Raw genomic sequence first — 18,369 nt, forward strand, 5'->3', positions numbered from 1 at the left:
GGCTCAGCAGCGGCAGCAGGATCAGCGCCAGTGGCGGCAGCAGCATCAACGCATCAGCGCGTCTCCGAACTGCCTTGTCTCGGGCAATTCTTCAGCCCCGTTACCGATTGAGATTTAACAGCGGCTTTGGATCTTAGCGAGTCTTCTCCATCCTCGTCGACAGCTCGGCGTTAACCCCCAGTTCGTTTGACTACCGGTTCCGTTTATATCTACCCAGTTTCTTGAATTTTTAATGGAAAATGGCGATGTTTGCTCAGTCCTCCAGTCTGCTCTGCCTCCTCTCCGTTCAAACTGTGCTGCTCCTCAGCCTCTCCTCACGGGGAACGGCGACGCTCCTCTTTCCTCAGCACTACACGTAAGTACCTCAGAAGCGCGAGCGCGGGATGAGGCGTCGAACGCGCGCGTTTCACAGCATCCCAGTTTCGCGAGACGCTCAAGATATCTCCGTTTACGCGGACGTTAACGCGTCAGTCTGTTTTTATTTTTAATCACCGCTCATATTTGTAGTCCTAAGCAATTCTACATGACTGTTACCATTTCCAAGGAGGTTAGGCATTCAATTATTGATCGAAAGAGGCGTGACAGGAGAACGGCGATAGTTAGGGCTTCCGAGTACCGAGTTTTTGCTGTCATGTTACCGAGTACGGATACGGTAACGACTGGAGAGTGTTCCGCGCGTTTGAACGCAGCTACTTTTTGATGGAAGCGCATCACTCAAACGAGGTTTTATTATTGTACTGCATGCTATTAGATGCCGGATTCCCACAGTCATGAATAAGCTGAAGACATCAGGGAATAATAATTATAATAAAAATAAAATTGCTTTTTTATACTCTCTGGAAAATCATTTTAGGATTGTTTATCTAATTCCGCTCAGATCCAAAAGTTTTTTTTTTTTTTTTTTTTTTTTTTTTTTAATGACAAAGTAATTGGTCAAAAGGTCTGGGAACCCTAAAACTTCTGTTTCTTTAAACCATATGTTAGTTTTAGTTTTGGCTTTGCACTGAAAATACTTCAGTCTCAAGTTGAATTCAGATACGGAGAGCATGCATGATATTGATTATTGCTTATAAACTACCCATGATAAATGCCTGGAGGAACATTTCTTTTTCTTTTTTCTTTTGTTTAAGCGTCAACTTTCCTTAAAATTAGACACAAGTGAGACAGCTGTTAACATACAGTAAGAGAACAGAGCTATAATGTGGTTTAATCAGAATTGAATGCATTTATTTGTGTTAGGATAAACAATTGTGATGTTAAAGATTTTTCTTTCCTGTGTTTATCAGTCAGTTCTCCCCCTTTTTTTCTCCAAAAACAGCAGTAGATCTGATATGCTAGATATGCAAGTATACTCCCATTCATGAAGTTTAGAATTGGTTGTTGCCGTGTACAAAGATGTACCGTCCGCAGCATACTATCAGTTGTTTTTGCCTTGGAGGCATGTAAAGCATCTCATTTTTGTGCTGTGCACCAGCCGCTTTCTGAAGTGAGGGTGTTGGGCCCATGCCAGTTGTGCGCTCGTATAGGGCAGAGGCTGGATTTGTCCGCTGTGTGCCCACACATGGCAGTCCCCAGTGGATTATCTCGTCTCTCATGCCGTATGAAATCATAGAATTTTGATGCTGTTTATGTAAGGTTTTACGTAATGTGAAGTTGTTTGTGATCTTATTGCTGACATTTGCAGCTAAAAATGATATCTCTCTTTTTAGATTGCAAATTATACATACAGTGATTTTCACAACTCAACTGGTGGGTTGCAATACAAAAATGGGTCACAAGTCCATTCAGATAGAGTTGCAATACTGCAAATAACTCTATGATCAGGTATAGTTAGGATAGTATAACAAATAGACATATTAACTTTTAGTTATAAGAGGAGAACATTTTTTTGTATGTCTTTGGTTGCTGCCATCAAAGGACATTTTTATATGATAAACATTTTTGGTACATTGGTACAATTTGGCTACTCAGTGTAAAAAAAAAAAAAAATATATATATAAAATAGAAATGTTACCATGACTTATTGTATGTATAAATTATATTATATATTGTTATTAAATATTATTTTAAACAATTTTGCTACTCTTGATCCAGAGTAATATATTATATTGTATTGTATTATTTTATTTTATATTATATTGCAGCATATTATATTATATATTTGTATTTATCGATCATTTTATTGTTATGTCTCACTGTTTGAGGCAATTATCACTGTGTCATTTACAATTTTTAATAATAATAATAGCTGTATCTGAGACAGTGATAATGATTCATCTTTGTTAGGTGTACAATTTTAGACATTTGTACAATTTTATAAATATATCCCTCCTTATGTTTTGCATAGTATTTTATCTGGGCATTATATCAGAATTTTATATAAATGTAATAAAGATGTATTATTCCATGCTTGGCACGATGATAACTAACCTATAGGTCTTTAAATTATTTCTGCCTTGCATCAGAACAGTGTCACGCATTTGAAAGGATTGTTTCACTTTGCAAACAGCGCAGCATATGTAATCTGTGAACCTTGATAAGAGACGTCTATCAACCTGTCAGAATCACAGAGATGCTGCCAGAGAACAAATAGCCCATGTATAGTATAATGCCTAAATAGTATATTAGGCTGGTTTTCAACATCTGCACGGTTAATAAAACTGATCATCTTCATAATACGCTGGTATAGACTGTCTTTTGCTCTCTCTGTTTGCGTGTTTTCTGCTTGCGGTGTTGTGGCCTGTAGTCACAGAGATTTGTAATGCTTATTTTACACAGCGCTTTGAGCCTTGAGGCCTGCTCCTCTTTACCAAACCCAGTCAGTAAGCAAGCATGACCACCATGGAGAAGGATTTAACAAAAGCAAAAAAAAAAACTATCAATAACCAAAACTAAATCATGCTTACGTTTATCAAAGCCAAATCCATTCAGTGTTACAATCCTATAAAGGTGATAATAGACTTGTGCCTGTATTCGGTAATGCGATATATCACGGTAATGAATATGCACGATATTTTTATCATGGGCACTTCTAAATACCTTGAAAAGTTATTAAACCTGTTATACTGTATTATGACAGCACTTTTTTTAAAACTAAATTTCAATATTGTGATAATACCGTACACCGTGATAAAAGCATTAGCAATTAATCGCAACATGAAAATTTGATACCGGCATATCCCTAGGTGATAATAGGCAAGTGGCGGTGTGTCCTGTTTTTTCATATCTTTCAACCACGGTTTTAGTGGCATAAAAGAAAGTGGCTGCCATGTTGTTTTTAAAGCTTTGTTCCAAAATCTAGTGAGCTGCTTAAGTCGGCAGTCTTTTAAGGCGTCATATGCACACTCCCGATACAGGAGCTATTTTGAAAAGCAATAATATAGTGGACAACGCAATCGAAATATTGATTGTAAATGTATTTCTTTCATTAGCAAAAAGTATTGATAAAATTATTTTCATCTAATTCAAATTTGTATGTTGCTGCCTCTGTAAAACGTTCCAAAATTCTCAAGTATGAAGTTCCTTTGTCAAGTATGCTTCCTTATAAGGCCACAATACAGATTACTAGGTTATAAGGCAGCTCACTCGTTTCACAACAGAGCCTTAATGTCACGAAAAATCCTGGTCTTTAATTCATAAACATCAGCCTTGAGATAAACGTGTACCTGTTGTGTAGGTCATATACAGGTCAACCCAAAATTCTCATTACTGATAAGATTTAAGGTGTTTTGTGTTACAGATTTGCATCATGATGACGCAGTATGAGTGAGAGACATGCGCTCTCGTGGTACCGATTACCTCCAGTCACACGGCAGGCTGGTTAATGGCTAAATGACTCAGCATTTAAATAATTAATTTGGAGAGGAAAGTAACCTCTTCTTAGTGACACAAACCGAGTCTCCTGTCTTCTTTCATCTGTTTTTTTTCCCTTTTATTTAGATATAGCTTTGAGCTCATGGGTTGAAAAAGACTTGTGGATATGGTTGTATGGTTAAATGTAACTTATAAAAAAATAAATGGGAATCCCTTTTATATTTGTAATTCAATTTTAAGGTAACTAACTAGGGCTGCACGATTAATCGAATGCGATTGTCATGTGCATTTTGTTAGTAAAGCCGGTTCTGTAATCACGTGCTTTCAGATGGAGCAGAATTTACTACACATAGTCGTAGTTCACTGACAAGTTACGCAAAAAAATAGACGATTTTATTGCGCGATTATGAAATCGAATAAATCGTTTGCGATAATGACAGCTGTTTGCATAGCTTCTCAGTGAACTACGGCTCTGTGAAGTAAATACTGCTCCATCTGAAAGCATGTGAAAATACCACATGTAATAAAATTTTTACTCCAAACTCACTTCATAACGTCAGTCGAGTGTTTGAAATAAATCCTTCTGTGAGATGATGTGGCTTCTTACACAGAATAAGGCACGCAACATATTTCATAGTATTTAAGTAGTGATAAAGGCATTGCATTATAAATATACTTTATTTTAATGAAAATTACAATAATAAGAACTCGGATAAACCGTATATTGCCGTAGTCGTGTGTTTATTAGTCACGTTGAATCAATGAAAGCAGTTGAATCTTCTGTTTATTCAGCTGCAGCAATAGGCATTTTCTGGGTTTCTTCTGCGAGGTGTAATTGGAGTTTCAGCGCGAGAGCGCCCTCTGGCCTTTGGATGGAGATTTACTGCTGATCACAGAACCGTGCTTCACTGAAAGATACGCATGACAATCGCAGCTTCTGTCGAATCGCGATCTCGATTCCATTTCGATTTATCGTGCAGCCCTAGTAGCTAACAGGATCCAGTGAATACATTTAAATATAAATGAATAATTATCATGATTAGTCTGAATTATTGATGTAATTATTTATGTTTTGTCACAAAACTCTTTGAATTCCAATTCAGTGGATTCTACTTCCTGTCATTCCAGTTCAACTTCCTGTGAGGGTGTGGCCAATTCAATTCAAATTCCAATTTATGTATTGAAGTTAGAAGTCAGTTCTTACAGTTAATTCAGAATTTCACCATATTTTTTTATTCTTAGTATTATTGTTATTAGTACATAAAAAATTGTAGAAACAATTTGTTACTCTGTAATTGCTAGCAAATTTTACAGTTAACAACAAAGAAACAGCACACATTAAATTAGACATGAATTTAAGTAGAAAGACTGAAATAATATTTTCTCTTACTGAAGTAATCTTACATACTAAAGTAATCTTTGTTTTATTTACAACTTAAAAAATATTGCATATTGTATGTTATAAGATTATTGATGTAATTATGCATTTGATTAAGCTTTTAAGCTTGGTTAAATCAAGACACATGGCCATGTGATATTAAAAATTGAATTTGGTTTAGCTGTAAATAATTAAGCTCTGTACAAACTAAAATATTTTTTATATAATGTAAAAAAAAAAAAAAGTCTAAAAATACTTTGGCTGTCTCAATGTTATGTCTTTGTAGTGCACTCTCCATGGTGCTGAAAGTCACTGTTCAACCATATTTACATATATACTGGGAATTTTAGCTTTTTCTTCAGAGAAAAGGAAAAATACACAAATAAAACTTTTTAAAAGCCTGTAATAATGAAATGTCAGCCATGCACAAAACGTACTTTTGTTTTCTGTTATGAAATGATGAGCGTTGTATGTAGAGCTTGTGTAGATTGGGTTTGTTTATTACTGTGCCTAGCGGATTAGTAGTAGACAATAAAGTTTAATGTAGGTTATTTGGGTTATATATGATACTGAACACAATAAAATAACATGTAGCATCTCTTAGTGGTAATGTGAGAATTACTTCCTGTCTAACATGCTTTAGGCACCAGTTTTGTGATTGGTTTTCAGTCTTTGCTGTCCCTAATCTGCTTTCTTTCTTACATGTGCAGTGAATTTGAAACCCCACTTTGAGTGAGCACCTCTCTGGATCTTACTGATGGTTTTTGTGGTATTTAACCTTGGATATTCAGGCTGGTTAGTAAGACAACTTCAAAGACGAGAGATTTGGAAAGAGAAGTTGTAAAAAGCAATAGAGATGGGCCACTGTGAGAGTTTTCAGCCAGTTGAGAAAATTAACATTTACCCTGTGGGGTCAGTGCTGTGTTTTAACTATATTTTACAGTTATTGATTATGTAGATGGGTTTTATATGTCTTGCAAACTTTGTTTAATTTTCTGCAACATATTGAACATTGTTGCAAATTGTTGCTGATTTCCAAGATAACATTACGAGCATATGGCTTATATATACATATACATTTTGATATGTTCAACATGATATAATATTGTCAATACATGTTATAGTTTTATATTTTATAATAGTTATTTATTTTATAATTTACAGTATATATATATATATAATATATATATATATATGTGTGTGTGTGTGTGTGTGTGTGTGTACATATACATTATATACTGTACATATACATTTTATATTTATTATATATATAATATAATATATAATGTATATATAATTTAATAAAATAGGGTCTAGTATGTGTCAATTTTATATAATAATAATATAAATATAATATAATAATAATTTAAATAATATAATAAATGTTGTATATCGAAAGTAGTGCATTAGAATGGAAAAATGTGTTCCTTATAAAACATTTAGAACACCTTAAAATGTCTTCAAAAAACGTCTCAGGTTACTTATGTAACCATGGTTCCCTGAGTAGGGAACGAGACACTGCGTCCTCTAGGTTTTCTTGCCATGCTGCGGACGCAAGCTTCAGACGAAGAAGTGAATGATGTGTGCTCCCGGCGCCTATTTATTCTATAGTCGCACCGGTAGTTACGTCATGGCTGTCGCCGGCCAACGAGTTGGTGTTTTTTCAATGTATGCTTCAGACACGGGTCACGACGAGGCGTTCCCCATAGCGACCCCTAGAGGACGCAGTTCGAAGTTCCCATGAAAGGGAACGTCTCAGGTTACTTATGTAACCATGGTTCCCTGAGTAGGGAACGAGACACTGCGTCCTCTAGGTTTTCTTGCCATGCTGCGGACGCAAGCTTCAGACGAAGAAGTGAATGATGTGTGCTCCCGGCGCCTATTTATTCTATAGTCGCACCGGTAGTTACGTCATGGCTGTCGCCGGCCAACGAGTTGGTGTTTTTTCAATGTATGCTTCAGACACGGGTCACGACGAGGCGTTCCCCATAGCGACCCCTAGAGGACGCAGTTCGAAGTTCCCATGAAAGGGAACGTCTCAGGTTACTTATGTAACCATGGTTCCCTGAGTAGGGAACGAGACACTGCGTCCTCTAGGTTTTCTTGCCATGCTGCGGACGCAAGCTTCAGACGAAGAAGTGAATGATGTGTGCTCCCGGCGCCTATTTATTCTATAGTCGCACCGGTAGTTACGTCATGGCTGTCGCCGGCCAACGAGTTGGTGTTTTTTCAATGTATGCTTCAGACACGGGTCACGACGAGGCGTTCCCCATAGCGACCCCTAGAGGACGCAGTTCGAAGTTCCCATGAAAGGGAACGTCTCAGGTTACTTATGTAACCATGGTTCCCTGAGTAGGGAACGAGACACTGCGTCCTCTAGGTTTTCTTGCCATGCTGCGGACGCAAGCTTCAGACGAAGAAGTGAATGATGTGTGCTCCCGGCGCCTATTTATTCTATAGTCGCACCGGTAGTTACGTCATGGCTGTCGCCGGCCAACGAGTTGGTGTTTTTTCAATGTATGCTTCAGACACGGGTCACGACGAGGCGTTCCCCATAGCGACCCCTAGAGGACGCAGTTCGAAGTTCCCATGAAAGGGAACGTCTCAGGTTACTTATGTAACCATGGTTCCCTGAGTAGGGAACGAGACACTGCGTCCTCTAGGTTTTCTTGCCATGCTGCGGACGCAAGCTTCAGACGAAGAAGTGAATGATGTGTGCTCCCGGCGCCTATTTATTCTATAGTCGCACCGGTAGTTACGTCATGGCTGTCGCCGGCCAACGAGTTGGTGTTTTTTCAATGTATGCTTCAGACACGGGTCACGACGAGGCGTTCCCCATAGCGACCCCTAGAGGACGCAGTTCGAAGTTCCCATGAAAGGGAACGTCTCAGGTTACTTATGTAACCATGGTTCCCTGAGTAGGGAACGAGACACTGCGTCCTCTAGGTTTTCTTGCCATGCTGCGGACGCAAGCTTCAGACGAAGAAGTGAATGATGTGTGCTCCCGGCGCCTATTTATTCTATAGTCGCACCGGTAGTTACGTCATGGCTGTCGCCGGCCAACGAGTTGGTGTTTTTTCAATGTATGCTTCAGACACGGGTCACGACGAGGCGTTCCCCATAGCGACCCCTAGAGGACGCAGTTCGAAGTTCCCATGAAAGGGAACGTCTCAGGTTACTTATGTAACCATGGTTCCCTGAGTAGGGAACGAGACACTGCGTCCTCTAGGTTTTCTTGCCATGCTGCGGACGCAAGCTTCAGACGAAGAAGTGAATGATGTGTGCTCCCGGCGCCTATTTATTCTATAGTCGCACCGGTAGTTACGTCATGGCTGTCGCCGGCCAACGAGTTGGTGTTTTTTCAATGTATGCTTCAGACACGGGTCACGACGAGGCGTTCCCCATAGCGACCCCTAGAGGACGCAGTTCGAAGTTCCCATGAAAGGGAACGTCTCAGGTTACTTATGTAACCATGGTTCCCTGAGTAGGGAACGAGACACTGCGTCCTCTAGGTTTTCTTGCCATGCTGCGGACGCAAGCTTCAGACGAAGAAGTGAATGATGTGTGCTCCCGGCGCCTATTTATTCTATAGTCGCACCGGTAGTTACGTCATGGCTGTCGCCGGCCAACGAGTTGGTGTTTTTTCAATGTATGCTTCAGACACGGGTCACGACGAGGCGTTCCCCATAGCGACCCCTAGAGGACGCAGTTCGAAGTTCCCATGAAAGGGAACGTCTCAGGTTACTTATGTAACCATGGTTCCCTGAGTAGGGAACGAGACACTGCGTCCTCTAGGTTTTCTTGCCATGCTGCGGACGCAAGCTTCAGACGAAGAAGTGAATGATGTGTGCTCCCGGCGCCTATTTATTCTATAGTCGCACCGGTAGTTACGTCATGGCTGTCGCCGGCCAACGAGTTGGTGTTTTTTCAATGTATGCTTCAGACACGGGTCACGACGAGGCGTTCCCCATAGCGACCCCTAGAGGACGCAGTTCGAAGTTCCCATGAAAGGGAACGTCTCAGGTTACTTATGTAACCATGGTTCCCTGAGTAGGGAACGAGACACTGCGTCCTCTAGGTTTTCTTGCCATGCTGCGGACGCAAGCTTCAGACGAAGAAGTGAATGATGTGTGCTCCCGGCGCCTATTTATTCTATAGTCGCACCGGTAGTTACGTCATGGCTGTCGCCGGCCAACGAGTTGGTGTTTTTTCAATGTATGCTTCAGACACGGGTCACGACGAGGCGTTCCCCATAGCGACCCCTAGAGGACGCAGTTCGAAGTTCCCATGAAAGGGAACGTCTCAGGTTACTTATGTAACCATGGTTCCCTGAGTAGGGAACGAGACACTGCGTCCTCTAGGTTTTCTTGCCATGCTGCGGACGCAAGCTTCAGACGAAGAAGTGAATGATGTGTGCTCCCGGCGCCTATTTATTCTATAGTCGCACCGGTAGTTACGTCATGGCTGTCGCCGGCCAACGAGTTGGTGTTTTTTCAATGTATGCTTCAGACACGGGTCACGACGAGGCGTTCCCCATAGCGACCCCTAGAGGACGCAGTTCGAAGTTCCCATGAAAGGGAACCATCAGAGCACCTTAGAAATGCCAAAGAAATCCCTCAGAACACCTCTGCAGTGTAATACAAAAAGTATAGTTTTCTCAAATATCTCAAACATCATGGCACTGAGTTGTGCATAGGCAAGCACTTCGTAAACTTTCTTCAAAAAATGAAAAAAAAAGTGGTTCATTATGTGTTGTTTGGCACTCTAGAAGAAATGAAATGCTTGTGTGCTGTATGTACTTTGTTGTAAATCCTGTGTCTAACAAATCATGGCGAGTTTTCACTTGCGTATGAGGAAAACAGTGCTTCAACCGCATTAGATGCCAGTTGTGGATTTTTGGAGAAGTGTGCTTTCTTTGTTGCCGTTGTGACTCATTCTTTCACTGATCTTCCTATCCTTGTCATTCAGATGAAGCTGACATTTCACGTTGACATTTTTTTCTGTGCTATCATTCAATGACAAATAACCAAGTTGCTCAGCTGATGGTGGAGATAGAGGAGAGAGGGTCATATTGTTACCAGCTTCTTTGGATTTGCAGTGAAACAGCTGTAATAGAGAGAGTAAATATCTGAAATCAGTGCTCTGAAAGCACTGGACTATTTGTGGGTGTTTTAAGGTTTACTCAGCACTGAAAGAAGTTATGATTGCGTTCATGCATGCCATTACTTTGGTCTCAGTCAGTGTTTCTTAGTGCTTTTTACCCAGCTTGTTGAGATGTAGGTGCTAAAAGCCCCTAAAGCTTTTAGTGTGAATATGTGCACGTGTATATTAGAAAAGCCAGATAATTCATTGTGTATTCGCTCATAGGTGGGTGTGTTTTTGCTTATGTGGGCATCCATTATCTTTTATCTTAGGTCTGAACTCGGAAACATACTCTAAGTTAATGCTTCTGACTATACTTAATATGATGCATCATTGTTCCCGCAAGTTCAGACAGCAGTTTATAACATTATTCCAAAATTCAGCTATTATATATAATTAATTTCAGGTTGCAGAGTTATTTTTGTGTCTTGGTTAAACAAACAACAACAACAATATTTATTTTTTCCTTTATCTTTTTTTTTTTTTTTGCGTCTCAAACATTTTTCATTTGTGTTTAAAAAACAATTTTCTTGATGAACATTGATTTATTTATTCATTTATTTATTTGTTTCCTTTTCACATTTTTTTAATTGGTCTGTTTCCACTGGAATAACTGTTCTTGTAATTTCCAAAAAGGGCTATAATATATTCACTTATTTGTGTAAATATGCAATACTCTTAAGCTATGATAAAATAACATGAAAAAGGACGAGATTACCCAAATAAGTTTAAAAAAAAAAAAATTAATAAATGAATACAATTATTTTCTCATTTTTTTCTGGCTTTATTTTAGTTTAGTTTCAACTCCTGGACAGTTGCTGTCATTCCTTTTTTAATTGAATTAATTAATTAACTTATTTATTTATTTATTACTCCTTTTTGCTTCCTTGTCAGCTCTCGCATAGCCGGAAAGAACGAGCACTGCCATTCCTGTATTTATTTATTTATTTTATTTTATTCATTTACTTTTTTTTAAAACATTTTTTAAATTTTATTTCTTGTATTTAAATGCTACAATAAAAATTATTGTTTTGTTGAAAGTGAATTGTGACCATGACATTCAGTGAATAACATGTACATTTCAGTCTGTTCCTCAAACAAAGCTATCATATGACTTTGCACAGAACTTTTATGCACTACTGTTATGTCAGTGTCAAGTTTATTTGCATTGCGCAATTTAAAACAACAGCATATTTTATGTGTTTTATGACAGAAAGAAAGTCATACAGGTTTGGAACAACATGAGGGTGTTCCAAACCTGTTCCAAAATGATGACAGAAGTTTCATCCCTATAAGTACGTACAACAAGATGCACATTTGCAGTGCAGTCTGTGTTTGTGTACTCGCGTACAGAAGGTTCCTGGCCTAAGACAGCATCATCTTACCTTCCACTCTCTATCCATCTCTCTTCTGCTAAATCTTATTGTGTTAAGAGCTTTATAGGAGCTGTAGGCAGATATACAACTCTGATTTGCGGATGTTTGATCACTTCATTCGGGTTTGGCCCAGTTAGTAAGTGTTGTTGCTGCTTAGGGAGGCACTTCCGTCAGAACCAGGCTTTCTTTATCATTCGGCTCCTTAAACATCCACACTTACCTGCCAACAACCGAGCAGCCCATTGCCAGAGAGAGAGAAAGAGAGGATGAGAGTTTGGAAGGGTAGTGATTAAAGTCAAGAAGAATCCAAATTGAGCCTGTTTACTTTCTTCAAAATAAAGATCCTGTCATCATGTACTCATGCAAATGTGCTGTTCTTCTTCCTCCTGGGACATTCAAGGTCACAAGGTCACAGTCCAAACAAAAACATTTATATTAATTGTTCAATATAAAATCACTGTCAAATGCTAATAAGCCATAAAGGTCCTGCTGCGTGTCTGAAAATATATTTTTTTGTCCATCTGTTTTGATTGAATGCCTTTGACTTCTTTTAATTTATAATATCTTTGATGTTATGACACACGATTAATGATAACAGTGTCATGCTATTTATTTGAATCCCAAATATAATACCTTTATTAAGCACAATAATTGCATTAAGCACTGCACTGTTTCCGTTAACCCTAAAACACAATGCAGTGAAGTGCAAAATGATAAATACAGGTAAAACACCTGTAAAATGTTATTACAGTACATTGTGGTGTATTTGACATTTTATTTTCAGTGTGATGGTGAAAAACATGCCCCCCCCCAACAAAGCACCCAGAAATATAGTAAAAATAGTTCAAACAGCTCTTTTGAAGTCCCACAATAAGTTTTTATTTTAAACGCATTATATTATTAAATGCTAATAGAATAGCTGGGTTCATTCATTCTTATCAAGTAAGTAAGACTGCTCAGTCAGAAACACACACACATACAGCATTTCTTTTGGGGCTATACTCAGGCTGTGTAACACAGATAAGGGTTATTTATGTCCCTGGGCCGTGGTTGCAAATCTCTGACCATTAGGCACTAGCAGATAAAACCGTTATAGGGTTTGTGTGACACTGCTGAAATTCCCCTGTAATGTTCTCCATCAGTTTCCCGAACACTGAATGTTAAAACACCTCATGACTGCAGATGTGCTCTAGTAGATATTACGCTTTTTATGAAATGTCACACTGTCCGTAAAACCAGTATATGAATATAGAGCGGTACTATAGTCCGGTTTCAGATCGCTCACTGGAATAATTTAAATATAAGACCCAATGAAATGACTCGGTGAGCATGGTTTTATTTAATGTGTTGACGTATCTTAAAGCTAATGGACATGCACTAAAAGCAATGCAACTCCCAATTTTGATTTCACTGAAGATTGTAAAGTTATCATTAGGAAGCTTTTACTATAAAAAAAACACACATGGGAAGTTCATAATAAAGTATAAGTTTGCTCCTGAGACATACAAGGTCGCAGTCAAAATAAAAGCACTTGTATTAATTGTTTATTTTATTTTATTTTATTTTATTTTATTTTATTTTATTTTATGTGTCAACTCCCAGACAGCTGAAAAAAAAACAAGCACTGTCATTCTATTCTATTCTATTCTATTCTATTCTATTCTGTGCTGTGCTGTTCTGTGCTGTTCTGTTGCCACACACTATATAGGACAGATAGTATGTGAATTGGGATTTAGCCATCGTGTGACGGTAATCATTACAAATTTGCTGTTAACCAGTGCTCTCTGTGTCTAACAGGATGATGCACTGGGCAGGTCGCATAGAGAAGGAACTGGAGAAGGTGCTGCAGCTCGTCACTGGAGTCCAGCAAATGAAAGGAGTAAGTTGAACATCTTTAACTTGTTTTACACCGTACTGCCATGCTAGATGGAAAAATATTGTGTCGTTTTTAGGGCAAAGGCGTCTCTCTTCACTACATCAGTGTGGAATCGACCATAATAATCACACTGTATTATTTACCTTTGTTGTGATGCCTTAGGAAGAAGCTTTAACTTGTTTATGATGTTATGATAACAGTGGTTGCATAAGATAATTACAGTAATAGCAGTGTTTTTTGTGGTCATTTCAATAGTGACATTTCATAACAATCATTTTCTGTTGACAGCGGTCAGAGTCTTGTGCACTAAGCAATAATTTCACAATAGATTCTGAAAGCCTGAAGTACTATATATTTTGTATTGTGTACAGTATTTCACATGTATGTTTCACATGTTAAATGAGAATTCTGTATCATTTGTTGAATTGTGTGAAATAATCTGTTAATATTTAAATAGTCTGAGGCCATAAAAATGCAGTTTTTAATACTTTTTTTTATTATTAAAAATTAGATTATAGGTGTAACATTTGAGTGAAAATCTGAAATTAAAATAATAATCTAAAACTCTATAATATTGAATAGTTGAATCATTTTCACCATCTCAAATTCTATTATTATTATTATTATATTTGTATATTAATATATTAGAATAATAAAAAATAATAAATAAATAAAAATATAAAATGCTGTAATATAATACCAAATGTATATTTCTATATATACACTTATATATATATATATATATATATATATATATATATATATAGAATATATATATATTTAAAGTATAAAACTTAAATTGTAATCGTTCAAAAATGTGTGTTTTCGATAATTAAATTCATTTAAAAGTAGTTATTTATATTTTAATATTATATTATGCATTTATATTGATACGAACAAATCTAAATTAACATATATAAAATATATATGTTTTTGCTGAGATTTGACAATTTTGCATCGTGATTACGTAATGACGTCATCACGCAATGTCATCACAACACTTTAGCAACTTCCACTGAAAATTAGTTGGCAACACTGGTAAAAATCCGCCATTTATCAGTTTAAACTATTACTGGGAACCAGTAAAACGGTATAAGTTTTACTTTTAAAAGTAATGCGTTACAATATTGCGTTACTCTTTAAAAAAAAAGTAACTGCGTTAGTTACTTTTTATGAAAAGTAATGCGTCGTTACGTTACTTGTGTGTTACTTTTTACATAAAGAATTTTTGTGTTACCATTTAACTATTGCAGGTTTGCATAATATTCTGAGTTTGATATACTGATTCTGAATCTGTTTTTGTGTAAGTGAGATGAGTATGAGCGGTCAGTCAATACATGGGGAAACAAAGTAACGAGTGACTTATTTGAAAAGTAACTCTTATTAATTAAAAAGTAGCCTAATGCATTACTTTACTAGATGCTTGAAAAAAAGTAATCTGATTACACGTGCAACTCGCGTTACTTGTAATGCATTACTCCCCAACACTGTAGCTGACGATATAAAAAAATACAGTAGACTGTTTATGAATAATCAATTAAGATTCTCGGGGGGATAATATAATGACACCACTGTTTGGAACAGTTCTTTTCTAAAAGTCCAAAATACGTTGTTTAAAAATATGTATATAAACATATTATATTATTAAAATGTTACTGGAAATATGTCGTTACAATCAATGGCTTTAATAATTAATCGCTTTGGATCTACTGTCGCTGTGTTTATATGAACCTGCGTTAACGATGACGAGAATCAAAACTGGTGACGATTAGTTCATGTGTCGTAGAAAACCGCTCTGGGGTCGTCTCCCTCAAGTTAACTTATATTATCCTTGCTTGAACGCTTGATAAAAAAATAAAATAAAAAAATAAACGCTTAACTTTACTCAGTAACGAATACCAGCTCAAACGCACGAAGCCTGACTGACTGGATAAACTTCCAGTGGGCGTGAAAATGCCGAGCCTGCTCAGCAAAGCCAACTGGTACCTACGTTAACGGTAAAATACACCTATAACCGCTCAAATTGCCCATCTTAACGATGTTTAACAGGTGGAGAAACAAATATGTGTCAAATCTCAAATCAATCGGAGCACCCTTAGGCGTAATGGTTTTTCTACTGTACAGACCGTATTTTCTATTGCCCTATACCAACCCTACACCTAAACCTACCCCTTACAGGAAATTTTCTGCATTTTTAGATTTTCAAAAAACTTGATTTATTAGCTTGTTTGCCCGTGGGGACCTCAATTTAGGTCCCCACCATGAAATGAGTCTGTGTGTATTCAGGTTAAGTCCCCACCAGAATAGAAAAACAGGTATACACACACACACACACACACACACACACACACATACTATTTTAAATATATATTTAAATATTAACTAATTATTTGAAGTAAATTGTATCTCTGGCTATTACTATTTTTAAGCTCTGACAGTTTTTGTTTGTTAGCATTAAATATATTCTGCTGGCATACACAGCAGAGTAACTGATAGGGAGGCCAAGGCAAAATCATTTTTTATTTGTCCATTCGTATGTGTGTGTGTGTGTGTGTGTGTGTGTCTTTTAGAAAATCAGTTTGGGACACTGAAATGAGTTGTTCGTCTGAAATTCCTCCGCGGTTTAGTTATAAAGTTATAAGTTTAGTTAGTTTTATTTGTCCATTCGTATGTGTGTGTGTGTGTGTGTCTTTTAGAAAATCAGTTTGGGACACTGAATGCATGCAAGCTTGTGTTTGCACTCTCAGTAGCTGGAGATTGCTGAGTCTGTGGTCTGAGTGTGTGTGTGCAGTGAGTCTGTAAAAGCGCATTTATCTTTGGCCCAAACAGGAGTCGTCACAGGGAGTGCTAAATGGCCCAGCATGTGCAGAAAAAGTCATTTTCTAAATGGATGCCTCTCCCTATATGCATGTGATAGAAATCTTCCCTGGGCTACAGCAGCCCGCTAACAAGATTGCTTTCCTTCGTCACTCTCACTTTCCTCTTCATGCCCAGTTTACTCCGATATTCTTTTCCCACCCTTTCTGGAAAAAAAAAAATCTTGCAAATGTATTCTAAGCATTTTTTTGGTTCTCAAAGTTATTTTGGTGAAAGTAAATAGAACGGACTGGCTGCATTCAGCGCGCAACAATCTTGAATACATATTGCTTGAAAAATTGCAAGCAGGTGAGTTGGAAATATTTGGAATGGAAAGAAGGAGAGAAATAGAGAAAGAACGAATCAGAAAGATCACTATCTTAATAGTGTATGGTGTTTGGTATGTTTGGTATACACATATAATAGTGTATGGTGTTTGGTGTATGATGTATGGTGTGGTGCACACACACACATACAAATGGTGTTTCTCAACCTGTACTCAAGATCTGTGAAGAGGATGTATGCAAAGTCTTCAGAAAGCAGAAGATAAGGAAAGCCAAAGGCCCAGACAGTGTCTCTCCAGCCTGCCTCAAAGCCTGTGCTGTCCAGCTATCAGCCATCTTCACATTGATCTTCAACAGATCCCTGGAGCTGTGTGTAGTCCCCTCCTGCTTCAAATGTTCCACCATCATCCCTGTACCCAAGAAACTCACAGGACTTAATGACTACAGACCTGCTGCTTTAACATCTGTGGTCATGAAGTCATTTGAGAGACTGGTGTTGGCCTACTTGAAGGACATTACTGGACTCTTGCTGGACCCCCTGCAGTTTGCTTATGGAGCAAACAGGTCTGTGGATGATGCAGTCAATATGGGACTGCACTACATCCTCCAACATCTGGACAAACCAGGGACTTATGCAAGGATCTTGTTTGTGGACTTAAGCTCCGCTTTCAACACCATCATCCCGGAGAATAAACTGACCCAGCTCTCTGTGCCCACCTCCATCTGTCAGTGGATAACCAGCTTCCTGACAGACAGGCAGCAGCTAGTGAGGCTGGGAAAACTCACATCCAACACCTGCACCATCAGCACCGTGTGGCGAATAAAGCTAATTCTGATTCTGATTCTGATTAATGCAAGCTGAACGCTAATACTTGAACATAATGGAAAGTCAGATAGCAGACGTTATTCAGACCTCTGGTTAGATAAACTCAGTAAACATTGTTAGGACTAGTGATAGAATCTGATGACATTTGGCCATTTTGAGATGATCAGTATTGATTGATATCTTTACCTGTTTGGTTGAATATAAACTTCTGAGTATAAATGTCCTGTTTTTTTGTTTTTTTTGGAGTGAATTTTGAGTAAATAGCCTATATTGTGTGGCATCCGAAACTTTGAGATTTAAAACTGGAATTTCATTCCATTTGAAAATGAAAATGAATGGAAAGTTTAGTAAAAATGAAAGCAAGCAAAAAAAAAAAAAAAAAACGTTTTATACTCTTTTCTGTAGGTTTACAATGTCTATGCTGATTTGATTTTACAGATGGTTGTTCTTTTATTTTCTTCTTTTGATCAGATTTTCTGATATGTTTTCCTTAAAAAAAAAAAAAAAAGAAAATTATTTTTCTGGGAGCTCTCTTTGATAAAATGCATTTTTGAAATATCTATTAAAAAATAAATGAAAAGTATACTTTTATAACCCATGCCACATGAGATCACATTGTGTGCCGTGGTGTTAAACTTTATGCGAGTGTAATTGATAATTTCATGGTAGTTTCTGAAATGTACTTTTCATTCCATTCAGATAGGTTTACTTGTAAAGTGACTATTCTGTGTAATATTTTTTTTGTTAATATTTAAATGAAACCATGAAAATTAATAAAAAAAAAATATATATATATATATTTTTTATTTTTATTTTTT

At 37.4% G+C, this 18,369-nt stretch overlaps 1 protein-coding gene across 4 annotated transcripts in view; it reads left to right on the forward strand.

The window, feature by feature from the left end:
• The first annotated feature begins 32 nt into the window (after nt 1–32).
• LOC107696459 (voltage-dependent calcium channel subunit alpha-2/delta-2-like) overlaps nt 33–18,369 on the forward strand; it is a 214,030-nt gene continuing 195,693 nt past the window's right edge. For all 4 annotated transcript variants that reach the window (XM_016496797.1, XM_016496798.1, XM_016496800.1 and 1 more), the window contains exons 1-2: nt 33–355; nt 13,507–13,588. In XM_016496797.1, coding sequence (XP_016352283.1) covers nt 240–355; nt 13,507–13,588 — 198 coding nt within the window. In that variant the 5' untranslated portion in view covers nt 33–239. The remainder of the gene's footprint in view (nt 356–13,506; nt 13,589–18,369) is intronic.

This window comes from Sinocyclocheilus anshuiensis, unplaced genomic scaffold (assembly GCF_001515605.1).
Source record: "Sinocyclocheilus anshuiensis isolate Anshui unplaced genomic scaffold, SAMN03320099.WGS_v1.1 scaffold522, whole genome shotgun sequence".
In the NCBI taxonomy this organism is placed as follows: Eukaryota; Metazoa; Chordata; class Actinopteri; order Cypriniformes; family Cyprinidae; genus Sinocyclocheilus; species Sinocyclocheilus anshuiensis.